The 17,515-nt window shown below is 45.7% G+C and overlaps 1 protein-coding gene across 1 annotated transcript in view; it reads left to right on the forward strand.

Moving 5' to 3' along the window:
- The window catches only part of LOC306925009 (RNA-binding motif, single-stranded-interacting protein 3-like), a 171,651-nt gene that overhangs the window by 126,967 nt on the left and 27,169 nt on the right, over positions 1–17,515 (forward strand). The window contains exons 7-9 of the mRNA XM_079503688.1: positions 6,627–6,724; positions 11,926–12,171; positions 12,979–13,124. Of these exons, the coding sequence (XP_079359814.1) occupies positions 6,627–6,724; positions 11,926–12,171; positions 12,979–13,124 (490 nt within the window). The remainder of the gene's footprint in view (positions 1–6,626; positions 6,725–11,925; positions 12,172–12,978; positions 13,125–17,515) is intronic.

The following is a 17,515-nucleotide window of genomic DNA, read 5'->3' on the forward strand; positions in this document are numbered from 1 at the left end:
TATGTGAAGATACACCTGGAAAAGAGGATGCTATTATAGTCAAGTATTCAACACCATTGTTCAGTGGTTCCCAAACAAATGGGTCCCGACCCACTGTTTGGGAAACAGTTCCCTCCAGACTATCAACACCAATCTCAGTGTCCTATAGGCCTGCACTAGCCTGGTGCCGCTGGTGGGAACGAAGGGTTTTTACACTACGTGCTCCACTGAGAGAGAGCATTCTGACTGGATGCATCACTGTCTGCCTGGCATAGCTAAATGCATTGTCACTCTGACCTACACTTACTTGTACTACTTACTTTTTTTTGGTCTCAACATTGAGGTGCCGAAACCCGAGAATTAGGGGGTGTAGCAATATAAATGAATCTGGATAAGGTTTTGCATAATGAATGTTGAAACAGCCGTACAGCCGTGTGTGTGTGTGTGTGTGTGTGTGTGTGTGTGTGTGTGTGTGTGTGTGTGTGTGTGTGTGTGTGTGTGTGTGTGTGTGTGTGTGTGTGTGTGTGTGTGTGTGTGTGTGTGTGTGTGTGTGTGTGCGTGCGTGCGTGGGTGCATGCACATGGGTGCGTGCGTGGGTGAGTGGATGTGTGTGATTAATTCCACGACCTATCCAACCATGCTGATGTATGGATAGACCACAGTCATATTTCACCATCTAGGCTGCAGATTTACATCTGTATTGATCACATGACTACAGCTCCCATCAGCATTCATTAACAGGAACTACATTGATCCACCGCTTCCTGTCTATTGCATAGATCTGTATCATGCAGAATGGATATCTAGACTAGAGATGTCTTATCTGTGTGGTACATACAGTTGTTACAAATGTATTGGCACAACCATTGCAATTAAGAGTGTGCACAATATCTTGAACATACATGGATTGTCACTGAGATTTCCCCACAGTAAAGAGTAAAGTGCAAGTGGAAGCAAAAAGAACCCTTAGTTCCACTTGTACTCTCCTCAGAATTAAAATAGCACTAAGCATTTTACTGTGCCGGTATTAAAGAGAAGATCCACAGCCTCAGAGATGAAATATTGGTATAAGGATAAGAATGGCTGCTACTCTTTCTTTTTCTGAAGACCAAAATGTTAATACTAGCCTAATTCCATGTGCGTTTTTCTGATGAATAGTCTAGAACACGTATTTGTGTTGGGGGGCTTACTGTGACAATCGTATATTACTAGCTTGCATAATCGCATGAATATTACACCGCTGAGGCAGTCTCCCGCTGTGAACTATGATTTTCCTATCTTCGAGAGTGATGAATGCTCACATTCTATGTGTCATACTTCTGTTATCTTTTGCATTCAATAACACATGTCCCCCCCCCCCCCACCCCCCACCCCCCAATGCTGTTAGATAGAGCCAGCATCAGCACAGTTAAAGAAAACCTATCATTCAGCTTACAACTGGCGTTTCACCACGACCCCATCACACCAAGCCAAGCCCTGGTAGTATAAATCTCACACAGAATTTGTTTTGATGGCCAATTCAATTGTCAGCTTCTAATATAGAAAGCCGATTGAAAACAAATGGATCTGGGCTTAATAGATTTATCTGCAGATCAACCAACCATGTCTGGTTTGCCTCCTTTTTATTGATTGCGTTAGATGAAAACTAACGTCAAATTTCTCTTCAGTTCGGTTGTTTCACTACTATATGCTTACAGTAGAAATGCACTAGAAACAGAATTCCTTCTACTCCTGTAGTGTAGGACAATCTTGGATTTGCAAGTGAGCAAGACTTTCACAACTGTACAAATAAGACTGCTGAGTCTGTCTTCATAACACCAATTGCTTATATTCTGAGTTGGGTTTTCACTTTGGATTTCTATTTCTATTCTCCCCTTTTACTTGTTAATAAAAGACCTTTGCAATGTTTTGATTGCAATGCTTTTCATACACACATGTGCACGCACACATGTACGCACACGCGGGCACACACACATGCACATTGCTTGATAAGCCTCTTTTATATTCATGCAGCCCGATAATTCCCATTGTTATTCATTCACCATAGGAATTAATTTACAAACAATTGTATCTGATGTGTTTTTACAGGACACAGCACAAACAAAACCACAGAGCCCTAATCTACTGCATTCAGTCAACTATAGAGAACTACTGTGGAATAGAATAGGGAAATTATCCTTTATTTCTTTGCTTGCACTCACATCACTCTCTCTCACACTCATCCCTTCTCTCATCTCGACTTTACACGCTCTTTCTGTTCATTTTCCGTCTATTCTCTGCAACCATACCCCTCCCTCACCACTCTTTGTCTCTTGTCTTCCTTGATTGCTCTATTCCCACAGTGTGTGTGTGTGTGTGTGTGTGTGTGTGTGTGTGTGTGTGTGTGTGTGTGTGTGTGTGTGTGTGTGTGTGCGTGTGTGTGTGTGTGTGTGTGTGTGTGTGTGTGTGTGTGTGTGTGTGTGTGTGTGTGTGTGTGTGTGTGTGTGAGCGGGCACGCGTGCAAGCGCATGTGTAAATTCATACAGTATATACACCAGTAAGACACCCTGAGGTCATGCTGAAACTACAGAGCTCTTAATACGGCACAGAAGCAGGAGTTAAACTAGCTCTGGTCCATAGCTCTAATGTGTTGCATTTAGAGCTATGTTACTCTCGACTTCCGGGGCTCGCATGAATGCAGACCAGCCTCTCGTCTTTAGCGTAAATAAAAATAACGTTTTTGCTACTCACCAAAACAAAGGCGGGTTGTGTCACTAGTGGAAGCACTTTGAGCCCCCCAGCACATGTATAAACGGTACTTTTTGGCCAAAAGGGGATTTTGTTTCCACCGGAAAAAAAATACTTTTAGTTACTCCACTGCGCCTTCTACCGATATTGCCCAGAGAATTGCCTCATAGAGAATATTTTTCCTCTGGTGAAAAAAAATCCCTTACTGGCCAAAAAGTACCGTTTATACGTGTGGTGGGGGGCTCAGCGTGCGTCCACTAAGGAAAGTAGGCTTTCTAATGACAACCCGCCTTTGTTTTGGTGAGTAGCAAAAACGTTCTTATTATTTACACTAAAGACGAGAGGCTGGTCTGCATTCATGCGAGCCCCGGAAGTCGAGAGTAACATAGCTCTAAATGAAACACATTAGAGCTATGGATCAGAGCTAGAGTTAAACTATTAATCTGGTGTCCGTGAGGTCAGATGTAGAGTTGCTGGCCGGTTCCATATATGCAGATCTAGTTGATGATCCAGCCTTTTCCATGTACAGTATGGCTATCCACGGTTTGATGAGGTCAGTGTTGTGATGGAGATCCAGGTGATGATAGTCAGCTCCACATATAGAGATCCATCATTTGCAAGTGTGACTGATGAGGTCAGTGTTGTGGTGTATAGGGTCAGCTCCATATATGTATAGTGTACACCCTGTATCACCCACCCATCTTGAGTGTACAGGGTTTGATGAGGTCAGATCAACATATGGAAATGTCAGAACAGGTCAGCTCCATATATGGAGATCTAAGGGTTGTCATGAGGTCAGATCAACATATGGAATGAATTCTGTACTGGCCATGGAGCGACGAGCGTGTCTTGAGTGTACAGGGTTTGATGAGGTCAGATCAACATTTGGAATGAAGTCTGTATTGGCCATATATGGAGGCGTGACGGGCGGCCACGAGGCTTGACGGACGCCTCGTTCAGGTTTTCCTAGTAAACTGCGACCTACTGTCGCAATTATACGGTATGCTTTTTAATAGCACTTTGTTCTCGACTAATGGAGGGACAGACGGAGAACAACAATGGAGAGAGTTGGCTCAGACGAGGCCCATCAATATCCAATTGTTTCAATAATAATCAGGAGGCTTTTAAAGGAGCGTGCGGCCTGATGTATAATATCTACTAATGTCCTCGGTCACCAGCCATTTGTTCCCTATTCATTGGCAGAAATGGCTCAATGGTTTCGTAAATGGGAACAGATTTCAGTTTGATGCTTCGGTAAATGGTGGGTAAATTGAAAGAGGTCACAAGCACGACAAAAAGAGCCCTCTGAGGATAGGTGTTAGTAAGAGTCATTTTGAGGGCACTTATCCTAAACTGAAGTAATCCTTCTTGAATCGAAACCAAATGGAGCTAAACTGTCATTTCTACAGGATGAGGAGGCTTGAGCACTTAGCCTACATGACGAGACATGATGGAATTCCCTCTTACGACTTCACTTAAGAAAAAATATTTCCCTCTTTGATGCTGAATGTCAAGCAGAAAAGGACACTCCCCCATTACCAATTCTACATTTATTTTCTTTATTCCCAGGGCTAAATTTCAATTTTCCCATACTGTATCTCAATTATATGAACGACTTCTCATTTTCCCATCTGGTCTCATTTTAATTCAAAATGTATTCTATTGAGAAATGTGTCTTGCTGACTTGTGACCTGCGGGTCCTGCAAGAAAACCTTCAATCGGGGTGGATTAAGGCAGGGGTTCTCAACGTTTTTGGCTGGGGACCCCCGGAAATGCTTTGGCCATGTCTCGCGACCCCGAGCCCCTTCCCCCTTCCCCCAATACAATTGGACCTCTACAATAGAGAAAATACATCATAAATAAATACTGAAACCAGATATAATCATTAAGGAAAGTTTATGCATGCATGTGTACTATGTAAACTCTTAATTTCCATTTTCCATATCTATATATTAATCATTTTCAACACATTTCCATTGATTCCGTGTCAAAGTGTCCTTGAGCAAATCACCGAACGGTTGAGACCCTAAAGAGAAATGTTGCGGTCTCCCCGTTTGCGAAACTCATTAAAATAACAGATCTACAAGCTCATAACACATCAAAGCGTGAGCTTGTAGACCAGCTATTGTGGGTGCATGACGCAATGCGCCATGTATAAATCAGGCATAACTGCTCCCGCAGGTTGGTGCTTTGTGTGAATGCCTCCGTTGTGGGTGAGTGAATGTTTTCCGTTTGTTTGTGAATGAATGAATGCGATGTACATTGCAAAGTGCATTTGAGGGGTTAGAGACTATAGGAAAAGTGCTATACCCTGTATATGAATGCAGTCCATTTACTGTATACTGGGTGTGTCCCTGTATCTCTTTACCTCATTAACTGCCAGAGTTAAAACATTGTCTATAGAGCGTCGCAGTCCCGCCCCCTCGAGAGACCCGGAAAATAAATCCCCGTTCATTTTCCTCATAGACTTTTCAGAAAGTATTTATTTAAAGACGTTTACGCCGCGGACAAAGCCAACTCTTGTCGTGACAAATCATGACAACAAACCCAATTTTTCGGGCTGAACAAATAATTAGAAAGAAGAAGAAAACGGCAGGTTACAACACTTTTTTTGTTGTTTTTCTTCTTTGTAATTATTTGTTTGGTCCAAAATATTGTGTTTGTTGTCATGATTTGTCACGACAAGAGTTGGCTGTGTACGACGCTTATAATGTCTTTTAATAAATACGTTTTGAAATGTCTATGGGAAAAATGCATTGGGAACTATTTCCTGGGCCTGGCGTCGTCATGAAAGGGGGCGGGACTGCGACGCTCTATTGAAGCCCTTGCCAGCGTTTTTGAGCGTTTTTACTAACGTTTCAAAACCAACTGAATATTTCGCTCCACGATGAGTTACACCACAAGTCTCTCAAAAGAAGCTAGGAGGGGAGTCTCTGCTTCACAAGGAAGCATCGTGATGCTCCATTCCCTAATTATTGGCAGTCCAATGTAGCTTGTTTTTGCCAAAAACGCTGTCCCAACAACAGAAAGCAGAGACAAAAATATTTGTAAAAATCCTTTATTATTACGCTCAAACAGTTATTTCTGTCTGTATTCTTCCTCTGAAGATCTGGGTTGACTCACATGTAAACCTTGTGCCTTGGATTGAAATGATGAATATATTCTTCAATGGCAGTCAATTAATATATTGAATGCGCAGTGTGCACTAACGGTAGATTTTAATCTGTATTTTAAGCTGTAAGGTAGAATCGTTGTGCCTCGATCTGTCTAAATTTCTTGTTATTACTTTGCCCTGTGTATTTGTATTGTTTTAATTTAAATTAATGTATGCGCCGAAAATAGCAGATCAACAAGCTCACAGTTTGTAGATCGGCTGTTTCCAGCTTGGGACAAATGGGGCTTCATTCTCTGTCTCTCACTCCATTTCTCTCTGAAACAGTTCAGTCCTGTCTTCCTAATGGATTGCTACTATCTTTGTAATGGTGGCTTTTTAGCAGCTTTCTCCATTCTTTGCCGGTGAATTGCTCTACGCATAGACCAGCTGGTAGCTTCATGCGAAATCGAAAGAAAAAAGAAGATTACAAAAATATATATCAGCAATTCCTCAGGAAGCGTTTGGGGACCAATTCTAAATGTCCTGCAACTCTGTATTGGCCACCTGGCACAGCCTCTGAAAAGCAACAAATAAACATCTGAGGCAACAAAAAAGAGACTACAAGAGAAAAATCTAAAAAGCCAGAAATTCTGCCCATAAAATATCCAATATAGTTTAATCCTCCTGGCTCTGTGGCTTTGGACTGCTACACATATCACCCCAGATGTGCGTGCGTGCGTGCGTGCGTGCGTGCGTGTGTGTGTGCAGTCATGCATCCATGTTTCCCTGTAACCTGGCTTATTGTTTTATTATTCTTGTCCTGCAGCACTGGGACAGTTTATTGGCTGGAGCTGTTTCACCAGTCTCAGCTCAGATATCGAGACGCTGCTCCTTTATGTGCCTGTGTTTGTTTGTGTCCACTGTGTATTTCTGTGCATTTCTGGCAATATGCCTAATTCCTTATTGCTTTTGACATGCACCATATCTCTGCACCTTAAGACATGTGCCTCTGACAACATCATGTAAGTTGGGGATTCACCTTGTAGTATCACTAGAATTTCGCCGCCCTTCGGGCGGCGAATCCTAGTTCCGTTGGCAGCGCAATGGGAAGAAGGAAATAGCGGGATTTGACAGACCCCACTCCAGTATTGTGCCCTTGACATGTAGTAACGGATGGGTATTATTATGATTTGTTGTATTTTCACATCAAAGGAAATTAATGTAAATGAAAATAAGCAGACATGAAACTGCTGTTTACTGTTTTTGTTTGCTTACAATAAATTACTGTTTTTGGAAACCAAAAGCTGTTGAGAATGGAGCAGAACATACTGTAGTATATTTTTTGGGGGACCTTGACTGCATTATAGTAGGGCTACAATATTTTGGATTGCGGATTGCAGTGACCCCACATTGTTTGTTCGGGAACAATATTTGTAGTTACAATGAGGGCTACATGAGCCGAAGGGAGAGAAACACTTCGCCTCTCTCCAGTCCGTGCATATGGTGCTGGTACGGATCGCATCGCTGACTGACATAAACACACCGTTACAATTCAGAGGCACTTCAATAAGAAAACTCAACTAATAACGCTTGTGTGTGTTAATCTGCCCGGTGCTGACGTTAGTATATAATGTTTAGATTGTTTTCCTGGCTTAATAACAACGGATCGCATCGCTGACTGACATAAACACTCCAATTCAGAGGCACCCCGCACGCACACACACACAGAATCCATGCGACTCGGTGCGTCGCAGTTGTCATGTTTCCATGAATGAAACGGGTCGCGCAATTGTCGTGTTTACATTAATGAAACTGGTGGTGCAATTGTCGTGTTTGCATGAATTAAACGGTGTATTTATGTAATCGCGCCGCTGTCCATCCAAGTCCGAATCAGTGTGTGTGTGTCCGTGTGGGACTGTGTGTGTTGTGGAAGACGGGGAACAATGTTGCCAGGGTCGTGAATTGTAAGCGAGTTGTAGTGTGTGTAAGTAGCGTGGTGAAAGGCTTTGTTTCTGGGTCTGTTTGCTTTTTTCTGGGCCTGTTTTCATAGACCTGGCAACAGTGGCCCGTGTGTGTGTGTGTGTGTGTAGTGTTGTGTTCGTGTTGTTCTTCTAATGTGTGTGTGTGTAGCGTGTAACTTCCGGTGTTGCAGAAACATAAAAGCTCTCGTGGGTCACGTGGTTGGCTTTGAGCGAATGGGAGAGGGGATGTAGTGTTGCCAGGTCCGCGTATTGTAAGCGAGTGGTAGTGTGTGTAAGTAGCGTGTTGAATGGCATTGTTTCTGTGCTTGTTTTCATAGACGTGGCAACAAATTAGGCGGGGGTGTCGGTGCTTGTGGCGTGTTGGTGTTTATTATTGATATTGATATTGTTTGTGAGTCTGGACGGGAGCCGGCTGTAGTGGCAGTGTGATGACAATTTTTACGCGTGTGATGTTGAGTGTGGGCGTGCTGCGCGACATGAGGAGATAGCCGTGGATCGACGCGGAGGGTAAGTCTGTGACGTGTTAGTGTGTTTAGTGGGTTATTGCAGTGTGTGTTGCAGTGTGTCAGACACTCTTGGAGTGACGTAGTAGCTGGTGGCTTTTTTTCCTGGGTTGGGAACAGCGTTTTGGGCACACCTTTTCAATTGTATAATAGATAGAGGTTTAATCTTGTAGATTGTATGTCAGAGGAATTCATAATTATGAAATAATTAATCATAAATCTGAATTATGAGTTTTCAAAATTAAGAGTCAAAATCTATCTGAATTTAAAAGGGCACCATTGAAATTAGTTTAGGAATAAGCACAAGATTCATTTGTATTTAACCCTTAAGTTTAAATCACCAATAAAATAATTAAAAAGATTAAATCAGTTATTATTTTTTCTTCATAAATCTACGGAATCTGAGATATTTTCATTTCATAGCCTTTCTTACTTGCATGTGTCAACAACCCTTATAGTAAATCAACTCTTGAGCAAATGAACAGTCTGGTTTATTCAAAATGAATCAATTTCTTTAAATCCCACATAAGCTAGACAAACTCATGAAATGGATAGTAATTAAACAAGAGTTCATGCAGGATTCAAATAGAATCTAAGAAACAAATCAAATAATAATGAAATGATGATAGATAATGTATTTTAGCCATGATTTGGTAACTGATACAATGCAATTCACTTTCCTAAGATCGTAGGTCTTTTGAGCTTTGAGTGAGAGGCAGACTTTGGTGGTCGTCTGTCTTCTGAGGGAGAGGGATAGCGTGGCAGGCAGGCGGCAAGGGTCGGTCTGGACGACCCCTGAGCCTTTTGTCGTAGTGCCTGGGACGCTCAGGTCAGAGCGGCAGGGATGGCAGCCTGTGGGTCAACCTTTGGGAGTGGTGTGTCCTGGTAGGGATGTGGCCAAGACCCTCTCATCAGACATCCTTCTTTGGTTCCTTGTCCTTGTAAGTGGGAGAGGATAAAGTGAATAGTTTCATGTCATCCTGCCATTAAGGGCAGGATTTGATGCTGTCTCAGTCATAAGGTACCATACTGACCATTCTTGAGGGTCAATAGTTCAAAAGACCTCTCTGCATGCAGGGCTATAACTGTCCGTCTTCTCCACTTACATGCACTGTGTGCACGTCAGTATGGGACAGAGAGATCACTTCATATGTTCATTAGATTATCCAATGCTGTATATGCTATAGCTCTAATAGCTGGATCTGATAGCTCAATTGTGTTTTTATACCATCCTCGTCTACTACAACCTGAATGGAAGCATTGGTTCTAATACAAAATAATTGAATGAGTGAATATCGTCCTTGTCCAGCAGAAACCTATATACTGTATCTCCATAATTATTTCAACTTTCTTCGTAAACGAATGCCCTACTTAGTTGTACGACAGTGTCGCACAAAAGTATCCAAACAACGGTTGTGATCTTGTTATCAGCTATTATCGCTAGTCTGGTTTTAAGAGCTTGCACAAGAGCTTGTGACTAAATGATAACTAAATTGGATTCATTGGAACCCAGGTTCTTTTTACATTCTGTTCTGTTACACAACAGGACAGGACATACATGGTTTCCACCATAATAATACCTTTTCTCCTTTACCCAGTTTTAAATGTGCTTTAAACTGTACCATACTGTACTGTTATGTCATCCCTAATTAAAAAATGAGCCGGGAAATGAGAGTTTGCTGTGGTGCCAATGCAGGATATTTTTCCTCTCAGCGTGTCAAGTTGTCAACGTAAACAAAAATAACTGATTAAATTCAGCACTGTATATCAAAGCCTCCTTTCTGTAATACAAAAAATCTTAGATCTACAGGAATTCCTGCTAGCTTTTTGTGCGGAACTTTGAAACAATTGAGGAAAAAGAAGTATCACTGTGTATACTTGACAAGCTGTCAGCTTGTTTGCTATGTCCCTGTCTCTTTGTCTGTCAGCCTGCTCAATCAAAACACAGCATTGTGTGTGTGTGTGTGTGTGTGTGTGTGTGTGTGTGTGTGTGTGTGCGTGTGTGTGTGTTGGCATGGGGGTGGGGTGGAGGGCAGGCACACATGCCCTCATAACAGCAGAATGTATTTGTTATGTTTAGAAACAGATCGGTGTTAACTCCACTGAAGGACGGGTGGCGGAGGGGTAAAGTACCTGTCAACCATCACAGAGTCTAATGATTTGAATCCATCGCTGTGCATCCAGCTTGCCAAGTGTCAATATTAACACAATTGGGCTCGCGCTCGGTTGAGAGAAGCCGGGCGGGGAGGACAATCTCTGTCGCTGTGCTAGTGACTCCTACAACCAGTCAGCAGGGAGTATTGAACGGGAGTAGTAGGACAGAGGCGCTACGTCCTCCCAGTGGGGCAGTATATATATAGCGTTTCCAGGAATTACATTTTGGGCAGGCAAGATGTGTCGTCGTCTGGTGTTTGTCCTCTCTTTTTTCTCAGTGTACAGTATGGATTTTGGCCACGCAGAAATGGATTTGGACAGGCAGCCGCCTGGCCTCGCCTTATTGTAGATACGCCACTGCAGTGGAGGCTCCTCACTGGCATGTGAGTCAGTAGGGTACAATTACAGTGGCAACACAGAAATGTGTGGGAAGGATTGGGAGAAAAGGGAGTAAAAATTATTGTCTACTCTAAATGTATAAAAAAATATATATATATATATATATATATATATACTGTATATATAATATAAAATAAAATAAATTCTTTTTTTATTGAATGAGCTATTTGTCCCACTCCGTGCACACATCGTACACTAATGAATGTATATAGAAGGAGGAAGAAGGCAAGAAAGAGAGATATCAGATCAGCTGTTGTGATATCAGGATGACTGAACCCAAAATGCAGAGTCTCAAAAAACAGTAAGGTTCAAAATCCAAATATTTATTGAAGTCCAAGGCAGAACAGGGTAAACAAAACAAAGAGTACTAGTTTGTAGCTGTACACTCAGGAAACATTCAAAAGTACAAAATAATACTAAGCAAGTCCAAAGGCAAAGGGCAAAACTCTACAGAGTACAAGGCAGTAGTTAAGAGTCCAAAAAGCAAACCTTTCAAGGAGCACGACAAAACAACGAACCAGGAACACACAGGACTGCTAGGGGGAAAATGACATATGTTCTGACAGTGAGTGTTTGTTTGTAGTCCGGTTAAATAGGGAGCAGGTAAATTGTCAAAGTGTTCACAGGTGGGCTGACGAGGGAGTTGGAGACAGGTGAGTGAATGGGACTGCAGAGTGGAAAATGGAAAGTGGGAGTGGCCAGGGCTGACATGGTCTGTGGAGAGACAGATCATGACAGTACCCCCCTCTCAAGGGACGGATACCAGACGTCCCACAATATTGCCAAGGGACGAGCAGGGCGGGTGGAGGGGGCCTGGAGGAGGGAAACTGAGGCGCAGGACCAGAGCAAAGGGGGTCTTCAGGGGGGCGGCCAGGATGACGGCCAGAGGCAGGGCTGGTGACTTCAGGGGGACGTCCAGGAGGATGGGAGGTGGCAGAACGAGCGCCATCTGGGGGACGGCCAGGATGCTGGGATGAGGCAGTGACGTCATCCGGAGGGCGGCCCGGAGGTCGAGACGAGGCGGAGGAGGCGCCGTCAGGAGGGCGGCCCGGAGGCCGAGACGAGGCGGAGGAGGCGCCGTCAGGAGGGCGGCCTGGAGGCCGAGACGCGGCGGAGGAGTCGCGGTCCGGAGGGCGGCCTGGAGGCCGAGACGAGGCGGAGGACCGTGGAAGCGGCGCCGGGGGTGCTGCAGGCTGAGGCGACGCCGTGGACGCTGCAGGCTCAGGCGACGCCAGGGATGCTGCAGGCTGAGGCGATGCCAGGGACGCTGCAGGCTGAGATGACGCCGGGGGTGCTGCAGGCTGAGGCGACGCCGTGGACGCTGCAGGCTCAGGCGACGCCAGGGATGCTGCAGGCTGAGGCGATGCCAGGGATGCTGCAGGCTGAAGCGACGCCAGGGATGCTGCAGGCTGAGATGACGCCGGGGGTGCTGCAGGCTGAGGCGACGCCGTGGACGCTGCAGGCTCAGGCGACGCCAGGGATGCTGCAGGCTGAGGCGACGCCAGGGATGCTGCAGGCTGAGGCGACGCCAGGGATGCTGCAGGCTGAGGCGACGCCAGGGATGCTGCAGGCTGAGGCGACGCCAAGGGGGCTGCAGACTGAGGCGCAGCCAAGGGGGCTGCAGACTGAGGCGCAGCCAAGGGGGCTGCAGATGGAACTGCAGGCGGAGCTGCGGGCGGAGCTGCAGGCGGAGGAGTCGGAGCTGCAGGCGGGACTGCAGGCGGAGCTGCAGGCGGAGCTGCAGGCGGAGGAGTCGGAGCTGCAGGCGGGACTGCAGGCGGAACTGCAGGTGGAGGAGGCGGAGCTGCAGGCGGGACTGCAGGCAGAGCTGCAGGCGGAACTGCAGGTGGAGGAGGCGGAGCTGCAGGCGGAACTGCAGGCGGAGGAGGCAGAGCTGCAGGCGGAACTGCAGGCGGAGGAGGCGGAGCTGCAGGCGGGACTGCAGGCGGAACTGCAGGCGGAGGTGCAGGCGGAGCTGCAGGTGGAGGAGGCGGAGCTGCAGGTGGGACTGCAGGCGGAGCTGCAGGCGGGACTGCAGGCGGAGCTGCAGGCGGAACTGCAGGCGGAGCTGCAGGAGCAGGAGACGTGGAGGATGCTGCAGACCCTGGAGACGGAACCCCAGAAGATACTGCACATCCAGGAGACGAGGAGGATCCAGGAGACGTGGAGGATGCTGCAGACCCTGGAGACGGAACCCCAGAAGACACTGCACATCCAGGAGGCGAGGAGGATCCAGGAGACGTGGAGGATGCTGCAGACCCTGGAGACGGAACCCCAGAAGATACTGCACATCCAGGAGGAGAGGAGGATCCAGGAGACGTGGAGGATGCTGCAGACTCTGGAGACGGAACCCCAGAAGATAATGCACATCCAGGAGGCGAGGAGGATCCAGGAGACGTGGAGGATGCTGCAGACTCTGGAGACGGAACCCCAGTAGACACTGCACATCCAGGAGACGAGGAGGATCCAGGAGACGTGGAGGATGCTGCAGACTCTGGAGACGGAACCCCAGTAGACACTGCACATCCAGGAGATGAGGAGGATCCAGGAGACGTGGAGGATGCTGCAGACTCAGGAGACGGAACCCCAGTAGACACTGCACATCCAGGATCCTGGTGGTGTAGGCGGCCACGGCGACCATGCCTTCTAGCAGACCCATGGTTCCCCACACTGTCAGGACAGGCTGGCCGGGTGGGCTTGGTGGCTTGGAGACCCAGGGAGCCACCCCCACGCCTGTTGGCGCAACGGGGACCTCCCCGAGCCAGACGGGTGCCATAAAAAGGATTTTGTTGATTAGAAAAAATGGGAACCTCTTCACTGTCACGGAAATGGGGAAATAAATCCATAGACTGGGTGCTCTGCTGGTTAACATCCAGGTTAGCGGGGTGCATGCTCATCACTCCAACCCTAACGAAGTGAGGAGCTGGCTGGGAAGCATGCGGTTGAGAGCTGGTTTCAAAGTTCTTAAGCTCCCCACGGACCACATCCAAATGGGGGACAAAATGACTCACCCATGGTCTCGCTTTAAACCAAAGCTGCTGGGTAGAAATCTGCCTCTGAAGTCCAGCACGCCGGTTAGGAGGAGAGGCCTTGAGCTGACCAACCACATGTTCAAATTCCACCACCTTACGGTGGAAAAGTCTGAGCTCTGCTGGGTTCATATTTTGGTCAGAACATACTGTTGTGATATCAGGATGACTGAACCCAAAATGCAGAGTCTCAAAAAACAGTAAGGTTCAAAATCCAAATATTTATTGAAGTCCAAGGCAGAACAGGGTAAACAAAACAAAGAGTACTAGTTTGTAGCTGTACACTCAGGAAACATTCAAAAGTACAAAATAATACTAAGCAAGTCCAAAGGCAAAGGGCAAAACTCTACAGAGTACAAGGCAGTAGTTAAGAGTCCAAAAAGCAAACCTTTCAAGGAGCACGACAAAACAACGAACCAGGAACACACAGGACTGCTAGGGGGAAAATGACATATGTTCTGACAGTGAGTGTTTGTTTGTAGTCCGGTTAAATAGGGAGCAGGTAAATTGTCAAAGTGTTCACAGGTGGGCTGACGAGGGAGTTGGAGACAGGTGAGTGAATGGGACTGCAGAGTGGAAAATGGAAAGTGGGAGTGGCCAGGGCTGACATGGTCTGTGGAGAGACAGATCATGACATCAGCAGCACTATAGTGTGTCAGAGAGCCACCAAGGTTAAACAGCATGACAAGGCACTCCTCAGGCTGGCATCACACAGCATTCATTTTCATTCTACTTAACCCACGTGGAAACTCAGAAACAGAGGCATTTCTCAGATGTACTGTAAAGCCCCCAGGCCGCAGCGTGCATTCCAAATGTCTTTGTTTAAACGTTAAGCTCTGTACACTTTATCTGGCCACACAAGGTTCTCCTTTTTTTTCACTTTTATTGAGGCGAATATGTCATTTTCTTGGAAGAAGCTGAAGTCTAGAGTAAGAAAAAAGGGGGTCTTTGTATCTTTATTCTGATTTACATTTTTCTATACTTTTTATTTAGAGTAGCCAATGATTTTTTATGCCATTTTTTATCTCCAATTTAGTTGATTCCTGCCCATATACATAGCTGTGTTGTCACTGCTGTTCTATCCTACTGGCTCACCTGGCAGTGAAGAGCCCCCACCAGGAGGATGTTGAGCCTTCTCCCTACTCCTTACAGGTGTTTTATCCTACTGGCTCACCTGGCAGTGAGGAGCCCCCACCAGGAGGATGTTGAGCCTTCTCCCTACTCCTTACAGGTGTTTTATCCTACTGGCTCACCTGGCAGTGAGGAGCCCCCACCAGGAGGATGTTGAGCCTTCTCCCTACTCCTTACAGGTGTTTTATCCTACTGGCTCACCTGGCAGTGAGGAGCCCCCACCAGGAGGATGTTGAGCCTTCTCCCTACTCCTTACAGGTGTTTTATCCTACTGGCTCACCTGGCAGTGAGGAGCCCCCACCAGGAGGATGTTGAGCCTTCTCCCTACTCCTTACAGGTGTTTTATCCTACTGGCTCACCTGGCAGTGAGGAGCCCCCACCAGGAGGATGTTGAGCCTTCTCCCTACTCCTTACAGGTGTTTTATCCTACTGGCTCACCTGGCAGTGAGGAGCCCCCACCAGGAGGATGTTGAGCCTTCTCCCTACTCCTTACAGGTGCCGCCTCAGCCCGAGTATACGCAATGACAATATTATCACCCTCCCAGACCGCTCGACAAAGCAACACTGTGTGGTGGGCAGGAACTTTACCAATGCGCCACCCGTCCGCCTTGATATAATCTTTCACTGGTATATTTTTCACAATAACCAACCTTTGACAACTTATCTAAACACTATTAAACACTATTATTTGTGAGTGCATGCCACAGACAAATACAAAGTTACATAAATACAAAGACTTGTTGTTGCATTCCAAAATATCCTTAGTCACTAGGACACTGCTATAGCTGGGGAGGAACTCGTGAGAAATCACCAAGATTTGGCTTTTGATGAATGTTGGCATGGTGTTGGGTGCGCCCCCTAGTTTGCAGTGACTCAAATATTTGATAGATATAGGTATGGTTGAAAACCAAGATAATTGATGAAAGAGATTTTTCAATGTATTCTGTTACTATTGGGTGTGCTAAATAACATACAAAATACTGTATGTAGGACAAAATAACCTCAACGTAAGGTGTGAATCTCGTTTGTGTCCGAGCATAGGCATGGTAACGCCCCGTCTGCCTGTGATTGGCCTACCGACACTGCCCGTCTTGACTGTCCTCCGAGACGCGAGGTTACTCTGTGGTGGGAAATAAATAATACAAGATAATGACAGCTTGGCACGCGTGACAGAATGCAGCCTTGTAACTTGTAAGTTTTATTTTTGTAGAAGAGGCAAACTAATATTGTTTATGCCGTTTGCTTTGATTGAATAATTGATTGAACATGCACGTTGTACTACTAAGTTCGCGCTGGCTGTGTCTGGCCAGCTGCAGGGCTGGAGCACTGTCGGAAAACAAGGAAGTGAATCCATTTTCGGGTACTGCTTCGTCTATTTCTCACTCAAATGTTTTCAAAAACATTTTTGAGAGCAATGTTTAAATGTAAATGACGTGTGTGTGTGTGTGTGTGTGTGTGTGTGTGTGTGTGTGTGTGTGTGTGTTTGTCTGTGTGTGTGTGTGTGTGTGTGTGTGTGTGTGTGTGTGTGTGTGTGTGTGTGTTTACATGGCTGTCATGTTGGAAACAGCAGTAAATAAAGCGGGGCGCAGCCGCGTAGCTGGTGCTCAGAGGGTTTGATTAGGCAGCGGTCTGTTATAGAGCGGAGCGGTCATTATCAAGACATAACTCACTGCTGAATTCAGTGATTGACCAATCAGAATCAAGCATTCAACCAAGCCATGTAATTAAGTACAATAATGTTTACACATACAAACATATTACACAATAATCAACACAAACACAGTATTTAGAACACAATCAATAAATGATTCCATCAAGCAAACGGCATAAACAATATTAGTTTGCCTCTTCTACAAAAATAAAAGTTACAAGTTACTGTTCTCTTGTATCATATACCGTACTACTTGTACTTGCAGTATATGTTTGAGCAATACTGCGATACAGACAAACAAAGTAATGACAAGTCGACAAAATAGGAATGTTACATCATGGTATGGCTTTAAGAGACTGTAGGATATGCAGTAGTCAAAGCTAATCCATTGTGAACTTTGGTATGGGAGGATTACATTATCCTATTGGGAATCAAGTCTCTCAGGTTCAGAAAAGGAATTGTGCTGAGAGACCACTATCACACTAGCCTTGGGGTCATATACTGTGTTGGGTTATTTATCGTGTTAACTAAGCCTGATTGTGTTGCCAATGGAATGGCAGTGGAATGATGCTTTGATGTTTAGCCAGTGGCATTGTTTTCTTGTCAGAGCTGGTTTGTCAAAGACTTGTTATGAGCATTAGATGGAGTCATAACTCTGGTATTGTTTAATTGGAAGATGTAGGAGGAATAGATACAGGGGCTAGGGATTCAGGGCCAGTTGCTTCATATTTTGTCATTGCTGATGTGACAGCATTGCTCTGCCCTACCGCGCTGATTGATCCTTCCATTGCTCTGCCCTACCGCGCTGATTGATCCTTCAGTGTTAATCCGTTATTGAATACCTGACATTTAACTCTTCGCCTTCT

Source organism: Electrona antarctica (assembly GCF_951216825.1).
Source record: "Electrona antarctica genome assembly, chromosome: 6".
NCBI classification, from domain to species: Eukaryota; Metazoa; Chordata; class Actinopteri; order Myctophiformes; family Myctophidae; genus Electrona; species Electrona antarctica.